The sequence below is a fragment of the Hemiscyllium ocellatum genome, chromosome 6, assembly GCF_020745735.1.
Source record: "Hemiscyllium ocellatum isolate sHemOce1 chromosome 6, sHemOce1.pat.X.cur, whole genome shotgun sequence".
NCBI classification, from domain to species: Eukaryota; Metazoa; Chordata; class Chondrichthyes; order Orectolobiformes; family Hemiscylliidae; genus Hemiscyllium; species Hemiscyllium ocellatum.
The window spans coordinates 67,333,958-67,355,688 of NC_083406.1; the positions used below are offsets into that span (position 1 = coordinate 67,333,958).

General features: G+C 37.6%; 1 protein-coding gene across 1 annotated transcript in view; it reads left to right on the forward strand.

Moving 5' to 3' along the window:
• eif5b (eukaryotic translation initiation factor 5B) overlaps positions 1 to 21,731 on the forward strand; it is a 77,269-nt gene that overhangs the window by 15,710 nt on the left and 39,828 nt on the right. The window contains exons 4-13 of the mRNA XM_060826005.1: positions 497 to 1,127; positions 7,997 to 8,211; positions 10,065 to 10,215; positions 10,998 to 11,102; positions 12,987 to 13,076; positions 15,915 to 15,989; positions 16,252 to 16,559; positions 18,552 to 18,659; positions 21,348 to 21,458; positions 21,568 to 21,635. Coding sequence (XP_060681988.1) covers positions 497 to 1,127; positions 7,997 to 8,211; positions 10,065 to 10,215; positions 10,998 to 11,102; positions 12,987 to 13,076; positions 15,915 to 15,989; positions 16,252 to 16,559; positions 18,552 to 18,659; positions 21,348 to 21,458; positions 21,568 to 21,635 — 1,862 coding nt within the window. The remainder of the gene's footprint in view (positions 1 to 496; positions 1,128 to 7,996; positions 8,212 to 10,064; positions 10,216 to 10,997; positions 11,103 to 12,986; positions 13,077 to 15,914; positions 15,990 to 16,251; positions 16,560 to 18,551; positions 18,660 to 21,347; positions 21,459 to 21,567; positions 21,636 to 21,731) is intronic.

The following is a 21,731-nucleotide window of genomic DNA, read 5'->3' on the forward strand; positions in this document are numbered from 1 at the left end:
TTTTGTTCCCTCTTCATTTCCATTGAATTAATTTTTTTCATTCATCTTTAAATTTTCTAGGTTTTACTGTTGTCAATTATTTAGAAATGCCAGAAAAACATTATATCATATAAAACATACAAAAGTCAGCATAAGTTTTTTTCTGATATTCATAAGAGCTGACAGCATTAGTTTGTGTCCAGTTGCAGATGTGTTCAGATATTCCAAAAGGTTAAAAAGTGTGCTTTTTTTGATAATTTCAATTAGACTTAAAATCATTCCTGCACTAGCAGGATGTGTTTAGTACCTTTTTGACTTTAAAGCTGCTTTTAGTTTTAGCCATTTTGGATCTCAAACTGCACTCTAGGTCAAGATTGAATCTTAATTCTATCTAAAAAAAGCCCTTTCTGCTAAATTGAATAAGTTGGCCCAGACAGGGCTGGCATAATTTTCAATTTCACGTTTTGCAATGGAATGGAAGTTCAATATTTTATTGAAACTATTTTTATTCTAATAGAAAGAAGAAAAAGATGAATCCGAACCAATCAATAAAAAGCAAGATAAGAAGAAGAAGGGCCAGAAAGTCTCAAAATCTAGTTTTGAAGATGATGAAATGGAAGGTAAAGAGCTTGGACTACCAAAAACCAAAGGTCAGAAGCAAAAATCTGAGCAATCAGATGAAGAAGAGTTCATTGAGATACCTAAAGGGAGATCCCAAAGTCTTGCACAAAAACTCGAACTTTCAGAAGATGAGGAAGTTGATACTAAGAACTCAAAAGCAAACTCGGACAGTGATGAAGAATCCAGCGAGTTCCCTCAAAAGAACAAGAAGAATCAAAAAAGTAATCAGGCGAAGAAAGGTGAAAGTGAAGGGGAGGATGGAGGAGATTCTGCATTCAAACTAAAAACAGCTGCACAAAAGAAAGCAGAAAAGAAAGAAAGGGAGCGCAAGAAACGGGAAGAGGAAAAGGCTAAACTTCGTAAGCAGAAAGAAAAGGATGATTCTGAGCGACAGAAAAAAGAAAAAGAGCAGGAAGCTAAAACTCAGAAAGCTGAAGCTGAACTTGTTTCTAAAAATGTCAGTGAGAAAATGGATGTTACTCCAACTGCTGAAGTTAAGGGAATTGAAGATACTACAGGTGCAGAAGGTACTGTTTGATATATCTGATTTATATTTGTAAAAAGCTGGTTGTTGGACCATTTATTTTTAGCTTCTGAGCTGTTTCCTTAAAGTATTCATTTTGAAATAGGTCACATTTTGTTGTCAAACCTTGCATTGGAAGCCAAATGGCAATAACATTTCATGGTTTTCAGTTGGTTTTCTTTTTAAAAAAAACTAGTCAATTTCTTCTGTCCCTGTGTACAATAAGGTGAAGAATGTGGTCACACTCTACCTGTCACTGTCTTCATGTCCCTTGTTCTTTAATTCTTTTCTTTCTAATCCTGACTCTTTCTTTTGTTTTCTTCTCCATATTTGTTTTTGTGTGTTTGTTTTTTCCATTGTCCTCTCTCTTTTCCTTTTGTTTTTGGCTGATGTTGTGGGTGGTGTGCCATTTTGTTGTAGGAAGAAGGCAACCAGTAGATGCAGGCAACATTAGGAATCGGGATTTAATGGAAGTCTGACCTTTGCCTCTAATTTGAGGAAATTTTTGCTTGCTAATGTTAGTAAATAGTTAATGATTTAAACTTGAGAAACTGATTATTACTGAAACCACATTGTTGGCTAACCAATAAAGTTAGATTTGCTACCAACCATGCCATGCAGCAACCCACAAGATCGTGCATAGGCCCTGTTTGAGTTAATGTTTTTAGGTGAATGTGCATCTCGGGCAACACTTAGAGTCATAGAGATGTACAGCATGAAAACAGACCCTTTGGTCCAACCCATCCATGCTGACCAGATATCCCAACCCAATCTAGTCCCACCTGCCAGCACCCGGCCCATATCCCTCTAAACCCTTCCTATTCATATACCCATCCAAATGCCTCTTAAATGTTGCAATTGTACCAGCCTCCACCACATCCTCTGGCAGCTCATTCCATACACGTATCACCCTCTGCATGAAAAGGTTGCCCCTTGGGTCTCTTTTATATCTTTCCCCTCTCACCCTAAACCTATGCCATCGAGTTCTGGACTCCCCGACCCCAGGGAAAAGACTTTGTCTATTTATCCATGTCCCTCATGATTTTGTAAACCTCTATAAGTCATCCCTCAGCCTCCGACGCTCCAGGGAAAACAGCCCCAGCCTGTTCAGCCTCTCCGTGTAGCTCAACTCCTCCAACTCTGGCAACATCCTTGTAAATCTTTTCTGAACCCTTTCAATTTTCACAACATCTTTCCGATAGGAAAGAGACCAGAATTGGAAGCACCTCGCATTTATCTGAATTAAACTCCATCTGCCACTTCTCAGCCCATTGGCCCATCTGGTCCAGATCCTTTGTAATCTGCGGTAACTCTCTTCACTATCCACTACACCTCCAATTTTGGTGTCATCTGCAAACTTACTAACCTCTTATGCTTGCATCCAAATCATTTTTGTAAACGACGAAAAGTAGAGGGCCCAGCACCGATCCTTGTGGCACTCCACTGGTCATAGGCCTCCACTCTGAAAAACAACCCTCCACCACCACTCTCTCTCTTCTGCCTTTGAGCGAGTTCTGTATCCAAATGACTAGTTCTTCTTGTACTCCGTGAGATCTAACCTTGCTAATCGATCTCCCATGGGGAACCTTGTCGAATGCCTAACTGAAGTCCATATAGATTACATCTACTGCTCTGCCCTCATCAATCCTCTTAGAGTCATAGAGATGTACAGCACAGAAACAGACCCTTCAGTCCAACTCATCCATGCCAACCAGATATCCTGATCTAATCTAGACCCATTTGCCAGCACATGGCCCATATCCCTCTAAAACCTTCCTATTCATATACCCATCCAGATGCCTTTTAAATGCTGTAATTGTACCAACTTCCACCACTTCCTCTGGCAGCTCATTCCATACATGCATCATCCTCTGCGTGAAAAAGTTGCACCTTAGGTCCATTTTATGTCTTTCCCCTTTCACCCTAAACCTATGCCCTCTAGTTCTACACTCCCTCACCCCAGGGAAAATACCTTGTCTATTTATCCTATCCATGCCCCTCATGATTTTACGAACCTCACCCTCCAATGCTCCAGGAAAAACAGCCCCAGTCTATTCAGCCTCGCCTATAGTTCAAATCCTCCAACCCTGGTGACATCCTTTTAAATCTTTACTGAAGCCTTTCAAGTTTCACAACATCCTTCCCATGTAAAGGAATAAAAAATATCATGACACTGAGGAGCTGGTCACTTAAACTCATAGTTTCCATGTCATGTGCATTGTGTGCACAAAAGTAAATCCGTTGTATACCACTCCCCTATCCCACAACCCTCATTATAATAATCAAACACCAGAGTATGATTTGCACTTTTGACGGCTGTTTCAGTTTTATGGTAAGGGTAGCAATCAGGTGATGAAATCTCAAACATAAAGCTCCAGCAAAAATTTAGTAAAGTTAACTCAATAAAAAGCAAAGATATCTGCTCTGCTGGTTTTGCGAGCATCAGGTTTATGCGATTAAAATAACTGAGGTGCAAGCTATTTTGGTGCATATGCCTTGCTTTATACAAGGTTTTGGATGGTTATGTTAGCTAGTTGTGTGCTTCGTAACACTGAATATTGTTCCAAGAATTTTAGTAGTTACATTCTGCAAATGTCTTTAAAATGTAAATTTTCTTCAAATTTTCCGCTCCATCCATTACCCTGCACCCACCCTACCCTCACAGAGAATGAGAATGTTCACAGAGCTTCTACAGTTAATGAATTGCTGATCTCTAGTCATGACGAGAAGTGGGGGCACATCTCCAGTTGGTCCTCATGTAAACTGATTATCGTGTTCCTGAAAATCATGAAATCAAATGAAACAATTTAAAGTGAAATGTGGCTTCCCATAAAAATCAATGTTAAAGCCCAAGTTAGGTTTCTACAGATAGCCTTTGCTGAGAAAAGAGAGAAAAGAAACATATGCTGTACGATATGTTTACTCTCAGATGAAATAATTTTCAAGTAAAATAAATCACAAAATAGAAAATAGTGTACAATCTGGTATGTCAGGATAGGATGTTTCTAAGCAGAAAGCATTAGTTGAGTACATTCCTCAATGTCCATATTCAAATAAAATAACTTTCAAAACAAAATTTTTTACATAAAAATTCAAAATACAGAAAAAGGTCGATTATCCGAACAACACGGGCAGGGAATATTTTGTTTGAATAATTGAATGTTCGGATAATCAAATGCCAGAGAACGTAGTTTAGCCAAGCATCGGGACCTTGTGAATTTGTCTGGATAATCCAAAATTGGAATAATCAAATGCCGGATAATCAAGGTTCCTCTGTATAGAGGACAGTACAAAAGGACAAGTTTAATAAATTAAAGTTAAACATTTATCTGATTATGTTTTGACTGGGCTCCATCTATTGACAGATCTATTGTACTCAAGTCCACATTTTTGACCACACTTGCATGTGTGGTGAAATTGTCAGTTATAATTCTCAATCTCTCAGAAGCTCCATTACAGGTCCGTCTATAAGAAATCTTCTAATATAAGACTGAGTGACTTTGCCATCCACAATCTTATCAATTAACCATTTAGTTGTTTTCATGACATTTTTGTAATCTGAATTTAAGTCCAAATCTTTTCCAGCCATAACTTTGCTTTAATCTACCACAGCATTTTGTTCAAATCAAATGTCTTTACAAATAACCAACTAGCCACCTTTTGGCTTTGCTTTACCGATGTGACATCATTGTACCCTGGGCAAGTAAAACAGAAGAAGTCCCATGTCCTTTTCTTCAGTTGCAGATATCACTGGCTGGCTAACATTTATTGCCTGTCCCCAGTTGCTAGAGGTGGTGGTGTTGAGCTGCTTTCTTGAACCATTGCAATCCGCGTGCAGTTGGTAGACCCACTATGCCCTTAAGGAGGCAATTTCAGATTTTGACTCAGTGATCCTTCAAAAAACTCTATCAAGTTTGTGAGACATGATTTCTCATACACAAAGCCATGTTGACTATCCCCAATCAGCCCTTGCCTTTACAAATGCATGTACATCCTGTCCTTCCGGATTTCTTCCAATAACTTGCCCAACACCGACGTCAAGCTCACTGGTCTATAGTTCCCTGGCTTGACCTTAACATCTTTTTTAAACAGTGGCACCACGTTAGCCAACCTCCAGTCTTCCGGCACCTCACCTGTGACTGTTGATGATACAAATATTTCAGTAAGAGGCCCAGCAATCACTTCCTTAGCCTCCCACAGAGTTCTAAGGTGCACCTGATCAGGTTCTGGGGATTTATCCACCTTTATGCATTTCAAGACATCCAGCACTTCCTCCTCTTTAATATGGACATTTTTCAAGATGTCACCATCTATTTCCCTACATTCTATATCCTTTTCCACAGTAAATACTGATGCAAAATGCATGTTCAGTATCTCCCCCCTTTTCTGCCTGGTGAATAAGAAAATGACAGAGGCTTTATTAGTCTTCAGGTAGAAGATGTAAAAGCATTCTGGAAATAAATAGGGAACCATGGGTCTAGTGCTAATGGCGGATCTTGAAGAAATCAGTGGAAGTAAAGATAATAGTGCTGGAGAAATTAATCAGTTCTCTTGGTCTTGATAGCCTGCAAATGAGGGTTTGCATTCATTTTGATTTTCCATAGATCAAAGAATGGTGAAACAGAGGGCCAGATGTCTGAGAACTTTTGAATGTTTTAATAATTCCCGGACAGTAGGGGAGTCATCTGACAATTTTCTAGCAATATCTATTTCTTAACTAACATCAAGATGCGGTCTGGTCATTTCAAATGCTGTTTGAGTTTATGTGCAAATTAGCTACCGCACTTTCCTGGTCACGTTCATCACTATACAGTGACTAGAGCACTGAATTGGTTTTAAAATGCTCTGAGACTTTCTATGGTTTTGAGAAGTGCCTTATAAAAATGTCTTTCTCCTCCTTTGTTATGTGTAAACAAAGAGGACAGTAGGCATATGGGACCATAAAAATGGGAAGTTCCACTTCAAGTCAGTGCCTTCCTGATATGGAGCTATGTCCACCTTCATTCACTATTACTGTTTTTAAAGTCTGGAACCTGTCCCTAACATTGCATAAATGAACTTTGCCTAGGGGTTCAAAACTGTGTTCACCATCACCTTCTCTAAAGCAAGTGGGGACCACAGTAAATTCTGGCCAATTTGGTAATGCTTTTCTCTGTTTCCCATATGATTGACTGTTGAACGGTCAGAAATTATTTAGTAATTTTGGCATGCTCAACTATGGAGACTGATACCAAGTATTTATTCAGCTCCTGCCACTTTGATTCCCCATTTGTTATTTCCGTTAATGTTGTTTCCTTTGTTCTGCGAGGGGTGTGTGTTCACTTTAGCTTTGATCAAATCACTTCTTGGCCTCCCAAATTTCAGGAATAACAGTCCAGCTTTGGGTGGTCTTAAAATTTGTCAGAAAAAAATTGAAGTTCTTGCAGACTGTATGTTTAGTATCTCAAATCTGACTCCATTTTGTTTATGGATGAACTTTGACAAAGAACATTTGAGAATTATTGTGCCTGCTACTGTCCTTTTTATCATAGTCATGGGCATTTCTCATGCCTTGCATTGCAAATGCATTAGTATTTGTCTGAATCAGTGTTTTTTTTCTTACCCATTTATACTAACAATGACCCACATCCACTGGTTGTAACCTTTTATTTTACTCAGTGGTCTAGCAAGTTCTGTGGCTGAGTCAAGCCTTTTCTGTTTCCATGGTGATGACATAACCCAGGATTCCATGTGTTAGTTTTAAGCAGAATCTGCTTTTATTTCTCCCCACATGCTGTACACTAATTCAGGAATAAGATCAAATTAATAAAGTTGTAATGACATGAGAAGTACATTTGTCATCTTACTTTAAAACGATGAGTTATTGAAACTTCGTGCTGAAAATAAATAAGATAGTTGATTAGTTAGTGTTCAGTTTACATAAATTTCATATTTCCACAAATTTTAACTTGTTATGAGGTACAACTGAGACAGTTCTAAACCTCCCTTGGTTTATTAAAAACATCAGGGGGAAAAAAACAAGATAAATTATGCCACGCATGAAGCAATTCATGACGTACTGAGTACCTTGCGCTTTCAAATCACTGTAATATTGCAAAACAGTAATTGAAGAAAAGCTTGCGTTTTTTAATTTGTGCATCTTTTCAAAAGAAACCTAATATTCTGCCTCTGCTTCAGAGTAATCCAGATTTTCTTTTGCAAATTTCTTCCTTTTTTACTAACTTGCAAAAGCCCTGAGAATCTCTGTTGCTTGTTTTTATTTTATGTTTGGTTCCCAATTTATCATTTTGTTCCTGTCCTTGTTTTTTTTTCCTAAACCTTAACAATTCTCAGTCTTATTACTCTTTTACATAGGACGTGGGAAAGATTAGTGGTAAATCAGAGGATTAGAAAAGTTTCAAAGACTAATAAAAGATGACCAAAGACATAATAAAATGAGGGAGAAAATAAACTCTGAAGATGCTGTCTGAATTTATCCAGTTAAACTTCCAAGTGCTTCTAAACAGATGTGGAGGAGCCTTATAAAATTGAAACTAACAGCTTGGAAATTGAACTGTCTTCCGTGCTAGCCAAGCAGAAGTTGCTGTGAATTACATGAGTAATATGAGGATGGGCACTGCCTCCGTTAGACACCCAGTTGATGTTCAAAAAAAAGTTCACCAGTAATTTTGGAGGAAATTATTTTGTTAGAATGTGACGGGGGCAAAATGAAATTTGCATAATATTTAAGTTGTATAACAATTAGGAAAAAGCAAAGCAAGCTCTAGATTTCGGTGTCTTTTCTCATGGGTTTCTCCTTGATGTGTGAAGGTAATGTTGGGTTGAGCAGTTTGTTGAGGATTTCAGAATGGTTCTGCTTATTTTAACTTGCAGGTGAAGAAAATGATGGGGAGAAAAAGAAAAAAGACAAAAAGAAAAAGAAAGATAAAGATGAAAAAGAGAAAAAGAAAGCTGGTCCCAGCAAAGCTACTGTAAAAGCTATGCAAGAAGCACTTGCAAGATTAAAAGAAGAAGAAGAACGACAAAGAAGAGAAGAGGAAGAACGTTTAAAACGATTAGAAGAACTGGAAGCCAAACGTTTAGAACAGGTATATTATTAATTAATTGATAGAATGTTCAAAAATTGATTTTTGCTGAGAGGCAAACGGGCATCATTCCATTTGCTTTCCCTATTAACTGCTGAACTTGGATGCTAGCTTTGTATGATTTGTTCAAAAGGACCCTCCAATTCCTCTGTACTGCAATTTTCTGCAGTCTTTCTCCATTTAAATAATATTAATCTCTATTCTTTCTGGCGGGTTTAAAGTGTCACATCTTTTGCACATTGATTTCCATCTGCTGAGGTTTTAACCTGTCTGCATACTGTGTTCAGGTCATCCTCAACACTTGCATTCTCATGTGCCTTTTGTGTCGTCCAGAAATTTGGCCATAGTATTTTCATTTCTTACTGCATCTACAATCTCTTTCACCTCCTCCACTCCCCCCCTTACTTCCCTGCTCTCGCTCTATTAAATGAGATGCAAGTGTTTCACTGCAAAACTCTGGAAAAGATTAGTCTAATAGGACATGGTATTATCAGTTCAGTAACTTCTATTTGATTGCAATCTGTAGCGACATCAATTGTGATGTCTATAGCAAAACAGCTGAGTCTCCGACAGCAACTTCAGGGTTTATGTATATAACAATATACTCAGAGCCAAGACGTTGTCACCTTTAGAAAAATAGCTGTGAGTGAATGCTAAGTTTTCCTGTCGGTGTTATCATAAAATCAAGTGGTTTCTGGTTCTTTAAAACCTGCTTTTATTGAAAAAATTTGGGTATTTCAGTAATTTGCAGCAGGTGTTCTCAAGAGATGTGTCAAGGTGTGATATTTCTGAAACATATTACCTTTTGAAGGCACAATGCTGCAGATGCATCATGGTCACTAAGTTTATAATACTTAAATAATCACATGCCTGGTAATTCAACAAATGCAGGGCGATTAATAAAACTACTGTATGCAGTAGTTGTGGGTTTGTTCATCGGGCTGGGAATTTCGTTTGCAGACATTTCATCCCTTTTCTAGGTGACATCCTCAATGCTGTGGAACCTCCTGTGAAGCATTGCTGTTGTTGGTTGTTCATGGCAGTGGTCGGTGTATGGACTACTGCAATTAACAGCCAGAACTGGCAGCCAAAGCATCAGAAACAAAACTAAATAGATTCCAACTGTGAAGCGTCGCTGTACTGCATCAGGAGGTTCCACAGTATTGAGGATATAAACTAGAAAGGTGATGAAACATCTGCAAACCAAATTCCCAGCTCGATAAACATAGTCACAACAAATGCAACTGACACCCGAACTACCAATCTTTACACAAACTTTAAACTACTGTATCTCGACACAACAAAAACATGAATACTACAGTAAAACAGGGCAAATAGAAAATTCCACAAAGCTGGTGATACTCTGTTTAAAATCTCTGCAACATCAGATATGTACCAGTTGGAACTTTGAAATGTATTTTGGACAGTGAAAATTTCCTCTCAAGCATTTCTGAATGAGAAAGTGAGAGTATGGCCTGCATTCCTAAATTTGCCAGTAAAGCTTTTGAGCATATAACTTTGCTTTGTAAAGTTAGTCCCGAATTTCCTCTGTTTGCTACATCTGCAATTAAAATGTGACTAATCAAAAACCTTGAGACAAAACTGACTTCAACACTGGAAAATCTTTTTGATTCATTCCATTGCTAAGTATGATGAACATGGGCTAAATTTTGAATGGTTTGTTTGAACATTTATAAAGCTGAAAATAAATAGCTACAAGTAGACATTTTGAGGTAACTTCTAAACTGACTATGAAGTGACCTTGTAGCTTGAGGGTTGTGTGCTTCAGATGTCGTGAATCAAGTGTGACTTACTAGTGATCATCTTTAATAATATGCAATATCTTTACTTTGCAGGAGAAACTAGAACAGGAGCGTAAAGAAAAAAAGAAACAAAAAGAAAAGGAAAGAAAAGAACGCTTGAAGAAGGAAGGCAAATTGTTGACAAAGTCCCAGAGGGATGCGAAAGCAAGAGCTGAGGCTACACTTGAACTTCTTCGTGCTCAGGGTATAAATGAAATTGGAATATTTATATTTGTTAAAAAATATTTAATGGTATTAAGATAACTGGTGTATTAACTGTAGCACTGAATGTACTTCATAGCTAATGCAGCTAAAACCACAGGAGGCTTTTGACCACTTAGTATAATAGTATACCTTTCTGTGCCTGTGTGCCACTGAAGTGGTTCAGTGTTTTGAGTGGCACTTTATTAATAGCATGTAAGAAAAAAATGGAGTTCAGGCATTATGATCAATATGTGAAATTGTTGAATTCAATGTTGAGTCCTAGAGGCTGTAAAGTGCCTAAGTTGCAAATGAGGTGGTGTTCTTCAAGCTTGCATTGTACTTTATTGAAACATTACAGCGAACAATGTTAGCATATTAGCAGGAGCAAGGTGGTTTATTGAAAAGGCAAGTAACTTTCTTTCACCACTGGTAACAACCCCCTTGTCTCTTGCATCGGGCCTCCGTGCTACCTGTTCCCATTGTCTCTCTGCTCCTATTAAAAGTGTATTTAAAAAAGAATCCAACCCCTTTCAGTTCTGAAGAAGTCATACTGGGCTCGAAATGTTAACTCTTTTTCCAGAGATGCCGTCAAACCTCCAGAGTTTCTTCATGCTTTCTTATTCTGATAAATCAGTATTGTAATTCATGAATCTTCTTGATTCGTGACAGCAAAATGTTGCTTTGTTTAAAGAATGCTGCAGATTATAGAAAAAACAATTATGGATGTGATTGCCACAAGGGAAAAGATTGTCCTGAATGCATTTCTTGACTTTGGTTTCAAAGGTGTTGATGTGCCATCCAAAGATTCAATGCCAAAGAAGCGACCAGTATATGATACCAGAAAAAAGAAAAAACAGCATGAGAGCAAAGAGGAGGAAAACAAAGAAGGTGAGTGCTTAGTCTTCAGGTAATTTTGCCAATCTACAATATTAAATAATATGGATCAGTCAAGCAATTTGTATAAATCAGACATAGTTAACTATGTCTGAACATTAATGTTTTGAAGTAGATCCCAATGCAAATCTTCAATAAACTTTACTTAAGTTAGATGTGCTATTGTCTCAAAAGTACACACAACATACAACAGTCATTGTAGTGCAGAGAACATCTCCAATTAGGCAAAAGAGGTGAGTTTATTAATTATACATCCTATGCAACAGTCTCTTAGAATTTGCCACTGGAGTGAATGAGGGCATGTATTGAGATGATTTCCTAAATTGGTCAATGTTTTCTTTTTGTATTCATTCACATTGTTCAGAGAGGGTGGTAGTTGGGGTGATGGTACTTGTGGGCTCGACCATGTCGGGATGAAATAAACCAGATAGATTATGTAGACTTTTCCCTATGAGTTTAATGAGGATAGTCCCAGCTTAAATCATTTTGATTAATATTTCACATATAAACTCTTTGTCAGGCCAAAAGCAACACAAGTCACAGAATCATAGTTCATCATCAGTGACTAACTTTGCAGCATTAGTGACTTATACATTTTCTGAGTGAAAGGTACCAACATATTCTTGCTTTGTCTGTAGAAGCATGTTACATTCTCATTGAATCATCGTTATCTTGGGTAGGCCATTGGCTGTGAGGATGATCTTCTACCTGGTTCAGTGCATTTTTATATGCCTGAATCTGATGCCAAAGTCCCCTCCCCAAAAGTGTGCGCACAAGGCAGGTAATTTTTGGGGCGGAAAAGCAAATCAGGTATTTAGGGAGCTTTATACCCTTTATTTCTGCATCCTGAACTTGGCCTCCATTCAGTGCCTTCCTATATGTTATTTCTTCATTTTGGGCAAATTCGTGTTGACTGCTAGGGAGTCTTTTGCCATCATATGGTTTAGAGTAGAGCAATTGTTCTGAGAGGCTATTGTCAGGTATATGAACAACACGAGGTTGGTTTTGGGTAAATACAAACTTGATGATGCGAATGTTGACTTAGGAAAAGGTTCTACCATTAGACTCTATTCAATCAACACATTTGGAGGATCTTATGGAGACAGTGGTTTAATATTTCTCCAATACCTCGAGGTGGTTTTTGTAAGCAGTTGTCTTTGAAGAGCATAGAAGCACCAGCAACACTATTGTCCAAAAACCCATTGTCTTAGTTCCAGGTTTGAAACTTGACTACTTTATTCACCAGTTGTCTGAAGGATAAGCTGATGCACTGAAGGTAGTGTTGCTTTTGTTATCAATGTGTACCTTCTTTAAGATGAAATGTCTGATATGTGGGAAGTTATCCATATTTCCAGAGCCTTGGATGATCTTGATTAACTGACAATGATGTTGCACTTAGGGGTTGGTTAGAAGAGGATCTTAATTTTCTGGCTGTTTAAGGTAACTGCTGTTCTTTTATATCCATCGGTGAAAGAGTCAATAATGACATGGCGAACAGCCTCTGATTGAGCACAAATATGACCATTGTGCATGTGTGTGTTGATGACTAAAGTTTGTGGGACCTTGGTTTCGAAGTGGAGATGACCAAAGTTAAATAATTTTCTCCTTGATCCTTAAATAAACCTGTAGAGAGCTTGCTCGGAGTTGAGTTGCAGAATTGCAGTAAGAAAGGTGAAGGTGATAGTTGGTGCAATGCCTCAATGAGACCATAAAATGATGCTCAGAATTAACAAAGAAAGCCACGTCAAAATAAAATATTGAAATAGAACAAATATTTAACTGCATGCTCCAGTAAAGGAAATTGATAATTTGTTTAACATGTTTGTTTCCTGGCTTAGCAAAATGCCAAAGTATTTATGATATTTTATCACTTTTCAGAAACTTTGGAGGTTATTTCAACACCAGTACATGAAGAACTTGAAGTAGAGATGACAGAGGCACCAGATGTAATTTCCGAACCCACCCCAGGTTAGTTATTTAATTCATGACTTTTTCAGAAACTCTGCTATCCGTTAGGATTTTGCTGCTGCAGACATTTTGTTTGATTTGGCAATGCAAGTCAATCCCAAAAACAATTTGGTTTTATTAGAATTGACATTTACTGTCCTGTACACACTTGTATGGTAGTAAGTCTGGTAAAGATTTATAATATACTATTATTATTTGGGAAATTAATTCTAAAGTAGATATTTGTGGGATTTTGGTTTTCAGTTCTGTGAAGGTGAGTATTTAAAGATTCCAACTTTTTTTTGCATTGGGTTAAAGCAGTATTTGCAAGAAAGCTTGTGATTTAAATCAAATGACTTGACAAACTCCCAGGTGAGATAATCATAGAAGTGTTTACTAAATTGTATTTCTTTCACTGAGAAAGGAGGACTAGAGGCCAGAAACAAGTTCAGTTCAGACGAAAAGATCTTGACTGCTAGATTTGCTGTTGAGCAGCCTCAAAGTAGCCAAAATCCAAAAGGTATCCTGGCTGTGCGCCTTAGCAAGTGCCAAAGAGAATCTTCTACTTAATGTGTAGAAATTTGGGAGATCATATTGCAGCTGTACAGAACATTGGTTAGGCCACTTTTGGAATAATTCTGGTGTCCTTCCTATCGGGACGATGTTGTGAAACTTGAAAGGGTTCAGGAAAGATTTACAAGGATGTTTCCAGGGTTGGAGGATTTGAGCTACAGGGAGACGTTGAATAGGCTAGGGCTGCTTTCCCTGGAATGTTAGAGGCTGAGGGGTGACCTTATAAGAGGTTTATAAAATAGTGAGGGGCATGGATAGAGTAAATAGACAAAATCTTTTCCCTAGGGTAGGGGAGTCCAGAACTAGAGGGCATAGATTTATGGTGAGAGGGGAAAGATATAAAAGAGACCTAAAGGGCAACTTTTTCATGCAGAGGGTGGTACGTGTATGGAATGGGCTGCCAGGGGAAGTGGTGGAGATTAGTACAATTGCACCATTGAAGAGGCATCTGGATGGGTATATGAATAGGAAGGATTTGGAAGGATATAGGTCAAGTACTGGCAGGTGGGACTAGATTGGGTTGGGATATCTGGTCAGCATGGACGAGTTGGACCGAAGGGTCTGTTTCCATGCTGTACATCTCGATGACTCAATGACTCTATGTGCCAAATGGCCAAGCCTGCAAACTTGTCAGATTAATAAGCATCTAAAGAGTGGTGAAATGCTTCACCTAACAAACCTGTTTTTACTCTGTTTCAAGAGCTTGACATCCTTGTTAGTGTGATTCCCAAGTCTGGATACAGTATCCCATTTAAGGCCCAGATTCAGTTTTACTGGCTTGTTTCCTTAATTATAAGGTCATGTTTCCCTATTTACTTAACTGCTACTGCAAGCTTCAAAGATTTGTGACTATCTATCTCCAATATATCTACCCAGTTTAGTAGTATGTCTCTGCTTTCTTCAAGAATTCTCCTAACCTGCTTGCTGTTTTATATTAGGAGAAAGTGAGGACTGCAGATGCTGGAGATCAGAGCTGAAAAATGTGTTGCTGGAAAAGTGCAGCAGGTCAGGCAGCATCAAAGGAGCAGGAGAATCTTTAGAAGGGCCTATGCCCGAAACGTCGATTCTCCTGCTCCTTTGATGCTGCCTGACCTGCTGCGCTTTTCCAGCAACACTTTTTCAGCTATTTAATATTGTCAAGTTTAGTATCGTCACAAGCTTCAAAATTATGCTCACTCCATTTCCCTGCTGTTTACTTACTCCGTGCCTTACCATTCTATTGCACGAACATTCCTATACTCTTCCCTCCCAAAACCCAACTCACCTTGGTCTTTATTGCATCAATTAAGAACAAAACGTGAACAGTCTGGATAGCAGCTACGAAGATTTCTTTACACAAAAGACCCAAGTATTTTTGTCATTAATTGCTGCTGTGGCCTTTGTCTTCTGTATCAGGCTACTTTGTCTTCTGTGTAAAGAACTTTCTGGTAATCACTACCCACACTATTAATTTCAAATGGATGATTCCACGTTACTGACCATGAGCAAGAGAAACAGTGCCTTTTTAGTTGCTCTATCAGCACTTGTACACCATTTCTGTTTTGCAATTTGCTCATCTAACCTGACTTGCCATGTTGAAAATTACTTTATGGTGACTACCTCTATAGTCTCCAGCTGGCAGTTACTTTTGTTTGATTTTAAAGGATGGATCAGCTTTACCATTATCACATATTTCTCTCAACATGCCAATGCAAGAAACTAAACCATCAATTGTGAAATTTCAATTGAGGTATCAGCAATCATGGACATATCTCAGTTGATAAAATTTGGACTTGTTGCTGCACAGTTGCCTGCCAATACTATTGAAGATCACTTGTACGATTTCAGTAAGGTGATGGGAGAAAACTGGGATAGAAAACTTCTTTTAATATTTGGCACTTTGTGCACCAATTTGATTAGCCAAAAAAATCTGCATTAATATGTTTGGGAAAGTTACTGTACGTAGAAGATGGTTCTGTGTTTAAATTGCATTCTTTGAAATTTAAAAACAAACATTATTAGTATAACTCACAGGGCTTTTGTTTTGAAGAGTAGTATTTTCATTGACACAAACAAAGGTTATATGGTCCCATATAGAACTCTGTATTTTCATAAATGTATATATCTTTCTAAATTCCTAACCTTAATAGTTATTGATTATTGAGAATGCACTTTCATATAATAGCTAGTGTCATTTACTTCCCCCAGTGCAAAATTCTTGTTAATTAAAAAGAACTTCAGACGTTCATTGATCATATTTTTAATTTAAAGTTGAATGTTTAGTTTGTTTGAAATCTTGTTTTGTAGAACATGAAGAAGAAAAAGGTGAGGCTGATCTTGATGATTGGGAAGCTATGGCAAGCGATCATGAACAAGATAAAGGTAAATAAATGCTGCAATTTCTGCAAACCAAAAGACTTCAGTGTGAAACTAGAGTGCATAGGAATCTTGTAAAATTATAATTCCACAAAGAAAATCTATTGAATCTATTTCTCTCTCAAAATTTAAAACTTGCCCGTTTAAAATGATATTTGCCCAAATTATTTTAGGTATTTTCTCACCAAGGATGCCTACATTGTGATGTGATATTTTGAGATTAAACCATTTCTGTAGTTAATGACAGTAATTTAACAAATCTTTTCAGAAGTGAAAACTGTTCATATTGAAGTACAAGAGGAGGCTGAAGATGAGGAAGATGATGATGAGGAGGAGGAAGAAGAAGAGAGTGATGATGATGGAGCAACTGAGGAAAGTGAGGATGATGAGGAAAAGCAAGTTTTTGATGAAACTAGGACAGCATCACTAAAAATGGAGAAAGAACCTGAAGTGGTAACAAATGAAAAAGCAAAGCTACCAAAAGAGTTTAGCTCAGATTCTGAAATTGAATCTGATTCAGATGATGGCCGAACAAAAGAAGAACGAATTTATGATGAAGCAAAGCGACGTATTGAGGTATTGTTACAGAATTTTCTGTGTGGCCTTCATTAAGTTAAGGAAATGTCTCGTATTCTTCATTCATTTTGCAAGCCTGTTGATACGATTGTTATTTAAAATTTTCTTTGTCTTCTTTCATCTTTGCCTCTTAAAGATTAATTTATCCAAATGTTTTCAAAGTGAAATTGTATTTGATAAATTTTTCAGAATTCTTACAGCATGTGATAAGCAGAATGGATGAACAGGAACTAGAAAATGTACTGCATTTGGATTTCCTAAATCTACTTGACTAGGTGTGACGTGCAAGGTTACCTCAAGACACGGATGCATGATATAAGACAGTGGCTTAACTAAGCAATTAAGAGGGTCGGGATAAATGGATTATTTTCAGATTGTTGAGCTAAAAATTGTAGAGTGCCACAGGAATCAGTGTTGGGGGGACTCTGTATGTGAATCACTTAAATCACTTGGATGAAGGCACCAGGTGTACTATTTGTTTTAAAATACATTAGGCAGGGGAGCCAATTTTTAAGAAGATGCAAGAAGTGTGGGAATTAATATAATTTGTGGCAAAAATGTGAGCTTATTTATTATGATGGGAGGAACAGAAAAGCTGAATGTTTTTAAATGGATAGAGACTGCAGCAACAGATCTGGTTTTCTGTACCGGAATCTCCTCAAAAAATGGAATGTAATTACAGCAAGTGATTAGGAAGGTAAATGTTGGGCATTTATTGGAAGAAAGCTAGAGTATAAAGCTAGGGACGTCTCCCAGTGACTATGCAAAGCATTGGTGCAACCATAACTACAGTATACAGTTTTTGACCTTCTGAAAGGAGGCACTGGAAGACTTCAGACAAAATTCACTTGGCTGGCTACTAGAATGAAAGGATTGTCTTTTGACATTGGTAGTCATTGTAGATTAAAAGAATGAGAGCTTATCTGATTGTCGTGCACAAGGTTTTGGGGGGATTGGCGGGATAAAGACTGGGAGGAGATGTCTCCTGATATGGTAATCTGGAACCAAGAGGCGCATGTCAAAATAAGTTCTCACCATTTAAGATGGAGACGGAGTGGGTTTTTTTTTACTGTTTGGAATTCATTACTTGTTGAATTGTTCAATATAGTTAAAGCTGAGTTACATTTTTGACCTACAATAGATCAAGGATTGAGGGGGATAGCAGGGAAGTGAACTTAATATCACGATGAAATGAAGTGTTGGAGCAGGCCTTGGAGACCAAGTTGCCTAGTCCAACTCCCCTATCTTATGTTCTAAGGGTAATTTGTAAGCTCCAATTAATCATCTTTCACTTATGATGCTTAGCAAATAGTTGTTTGAATTTTCAGCTCTTTGATATTGTCACACTGGGACCTTGCACCCTGTTTACATTTGCATTTCTCATTGAAATGAACAAATAATGATGTAGGAAAATTAATCAGCGATATTAAAAGAACTTTGAGCTTCTCTACACTTATCCTGGCAAAGATGAACTAACTCAGCACATGCCAGGAAGTAAAGTGGAAACCTCCGGACTCCACTCTGTACTTTTACCCACTAAGTCAATCTCTTTCTTGTTTGCTATTTAGCAGCAGTTAAATAACAAGTCAGTAACACATTGACCTGGACAGTTTTGAAGATAATCTAATATAAGCATCTTTCCTGTATGATGTTTACTATTGTGGAGAAAGCCAGAACCAGAGCATAAATTTGAAATTAGTGTTTGGTCACTTTGGTTTGATATCAGTTTATAACAAAATGGGAATCTGGAACATATCTAACTTCCCAACCAATCACAACCCAATTGAGAAGCAGTGGATTTTGGATGGAATGAGATTGATCATATATTTGATTTGTAAGGGTATCAAGCTATGAAACAAAGCTGCTAAATGTCAGAGGTAAGTGTCGCTATTTCTCATTGTTCATTATAGTCTGCATTTGAGTTATGCATCATAGACTTGCTAACTATGTTGATTGCTTTTCATTTTGGATATGTCTTCTATGCTTTCTCAGAAACGCAGAGCAGACAACATTATGAATATAAACACTGAAAGGCTCAGAGCACCAATTATTTGTGTTCTTGGGCATGTTGACACAGGGAAGACCAAAATTTTGGATAAGGTATGTAAAATGGATCCTACAAATATTTTCACAATTAGCATAAAAGAATAAATGAAGCACAGGTTTGAGTCAAATGCGTGCAAGTTGACTGCCTGTTATTACTGCACACAAAATTAAGGCTAAGTGTTGCCCTCGATTAAAGTTCGTGTAGGTGTTTTGAGTATAATTGGACCAGATTCACGGTTATAGTTCAGTTAAAGTCATATATTCTGTAATATTCTAATTATAATATCGTTATTGTTGATTATTAAATGGATGTTTTATTGTAGCACTTGGAGAAGTAGAGTTACTTAAATAGATTGCAGTGTGCATTTACTACATGGGAAATTTATATTGACAGATGTTATTTTAAATATGGGCAAAATAATTTATAACCAACAGCTTGACGGAGGAATAATGTTAAACAGTAAAGTTATTTTGCTTTATGTATGTTCATATTTTTGTGGCCTAGTTCACATTCAGTGAGTTGTAATGTCTTTAGTTGTACTCACCACAAGCAGTGCACTATTGGGTTACTTTTAAATGAAAGAGAATAAGATATCAGAGTATCATTAAGATTCATGCATGAATGAATGAGGTGACCAGGGTAAGTAGCCAAAATTATGGACTGAACTCTACCATAGAGTTTAAACCCGATAACTTGCCAAAGTTGGATCCCAAAATCCACTTGATTTATTTTCACATGTACCTAAGTACTTTGAAAGCTTTATTTGCGAGCAGTGTAGGCAGATCATAGTAAGCAAGAACATACAGATCATAAGGTGCTTGAACAGAGTGAGGCATGCAGGTTACACTGCACAGGAGGTACGTGAAACAAGATCAACATTATTTGAAGTCCATTCATCAGCCTAATAATGGCAGGGAAGAAGCTGTTCTTGAACGTGTGTCTGTGTGGGTGTGTGTGTCAAAAAGCTTCTGCATCTTCTGCTTGATGGAAGATTTGTGGGAAGGACAGTTGGTCTCCTGATAGTACTGTACTGGCTCTGTAAAGTGGCTATTGATGCAATCTTCAATTATTGCAAAATGTCAAGCATGCAAACACTGATCAACTTCTAGTACCAGTCATTTTCGTTTCAGTCATGCTGACACACAACCCCCTTGGGGTTCACCACTGGAAAAACTCCCAGTGGAAATTTGTACTTTGGTTTCTGTCTATTTAAGCAGACCTCTGTCTGTTACCATCTTCGTTCCTGCCACCTTTGAGCCATTGAAGTCATGCCCTTTATTTTAGAATTCCATTGAATATGGATGTTTAGTGAATGATTGGAGAGTGGTCAGTGTGTCACATCTTCATGAGATAGGCAATGGGTTAAACATTCTTGGATGTGAACGGGTTGTCTTAAGGGGAAATGTTGAACAGATGTAATACATACTCACTGGAGTTTAGAAGCATAAGATGAGCACACTAAAACACGAGATTCTGAGGGGATTTTGAGGCAAATACTGGGGCAATTTGTTCTCTCCACTTCTCCTCTCCCAATCTCCATAACTGAAATTTATAAACCCAGAAACATTCTTTTAAGTTTCATTTGGACTTTCTCCAATGCATTCACATCCTTGCTGAAGTATGGTGCACAGAACAATACTGCAGCTGATGTCTACTTTGTGTTTATACAAGTTCGGCATAACCATGCTCTTTTACTCTGTGCCCCTAATTTAAAAAGAAACCCTAGGATCATGTACATGTTATTGATCGTGCTCTCCCTGTATTCTGCCATCTCTTAATGATCTATGCCGATACACTCAGGACATTCTACTTCTGCACTTGTAAGACTAGTACCTTTTTTGTTTGTACTGTCTCCATATTCTTTCTACTGTAATGGATCTCTTCACCCTTCTCAAAATGGACCCTGCACTTTGACCCCATCCTGTTTTTGTTTTAGCTCTCCCTTCTTTGACACATAATAATAATTAATGTTATTATTTTTGATATACCTAATTATTGGCTATATTTACTTGCAAAATTGTTGTAATTTTTACCAACAGTTAAGTCATCACTGTTGAGGCTGTCTGTCTTATAATTATGAGGCAGATAGAGGAAGAAAAGTTGCTTGGGGACGTGCTGTAGTCCATCCACATTGTGTTCTCTTGTAGACAAACTTGTTGGGGTATAAATTGTTCTCTACAAATGTGGCTGTGTTCAGGATAAGGGCAAATGAAGCCTGCACAGTCTTAGCTGCATTTCCTGTAATTTTCACTGTTTGCAGGGCCTACCTCTGGTCCACCATTCAAAGCTCAGTAGTGAAACTGCTGAGGAAAACCTTGAAGAGGATTTTTGTAAGTGTTCAAGGCAGCCCCACACAGGTTCCATTGTTAAAAGAAGATATTTCAAGTTTCGACAAAAAAGCACTTCACTGCTCCTTTCTTTCCTTCTGCAGCAGGCACTTGACACACACTCAAACCAATCTCTACCTGTGCCGCTCTCTTCTTATAGACACTAGCAATTCCAGTTACAGAGAAATGAACAATCTCTACACGTCATTTAGAAAACAATATCAGTCACTTGATTGGTTCATCAATGTATGTTGGTGGATTGTTGACCTGCTGATCAGAATATTTCCATGATGTGTATTAATACAGGGTGCATGATGTCTAGACAGAAATTGCAAATACTCATAAATTTTTTAATAAGGTACATAGTTGCTTATAGACTTTATAGTACGGTATCTTGATTTTCTTTGTATACAGCTCCGCCATACTCACGTGCAGGACAGTGAAGCAGGTGGTATAACTCAGCAGATTGGTGCAACCAATGTTCCACTAGAAACCATCAAGGAGCAAACTAAAATGGTGAAAAATGTAAGTTTATCAAATGTAGTAAGATTGCAGTTTAAACTCCAATTTATTTCTAAATGAATATTTGTGAAGCAGTGTTCAAATTAATAACTCATTGATAACTCTCTTTTAGTTTGAGAGAGATGAAATTAAAATACCGGGCATGCTGATCATTGATACACCAGGTCACGAGTCCTTCAGGTAAACCCTTTAGTTTTATTCTAGGTGTTTGATCTTAAGGAGTGATTTTTTTTCCCCCAATTACGATGGAACTAATACAAAAGTTGATCCATAATG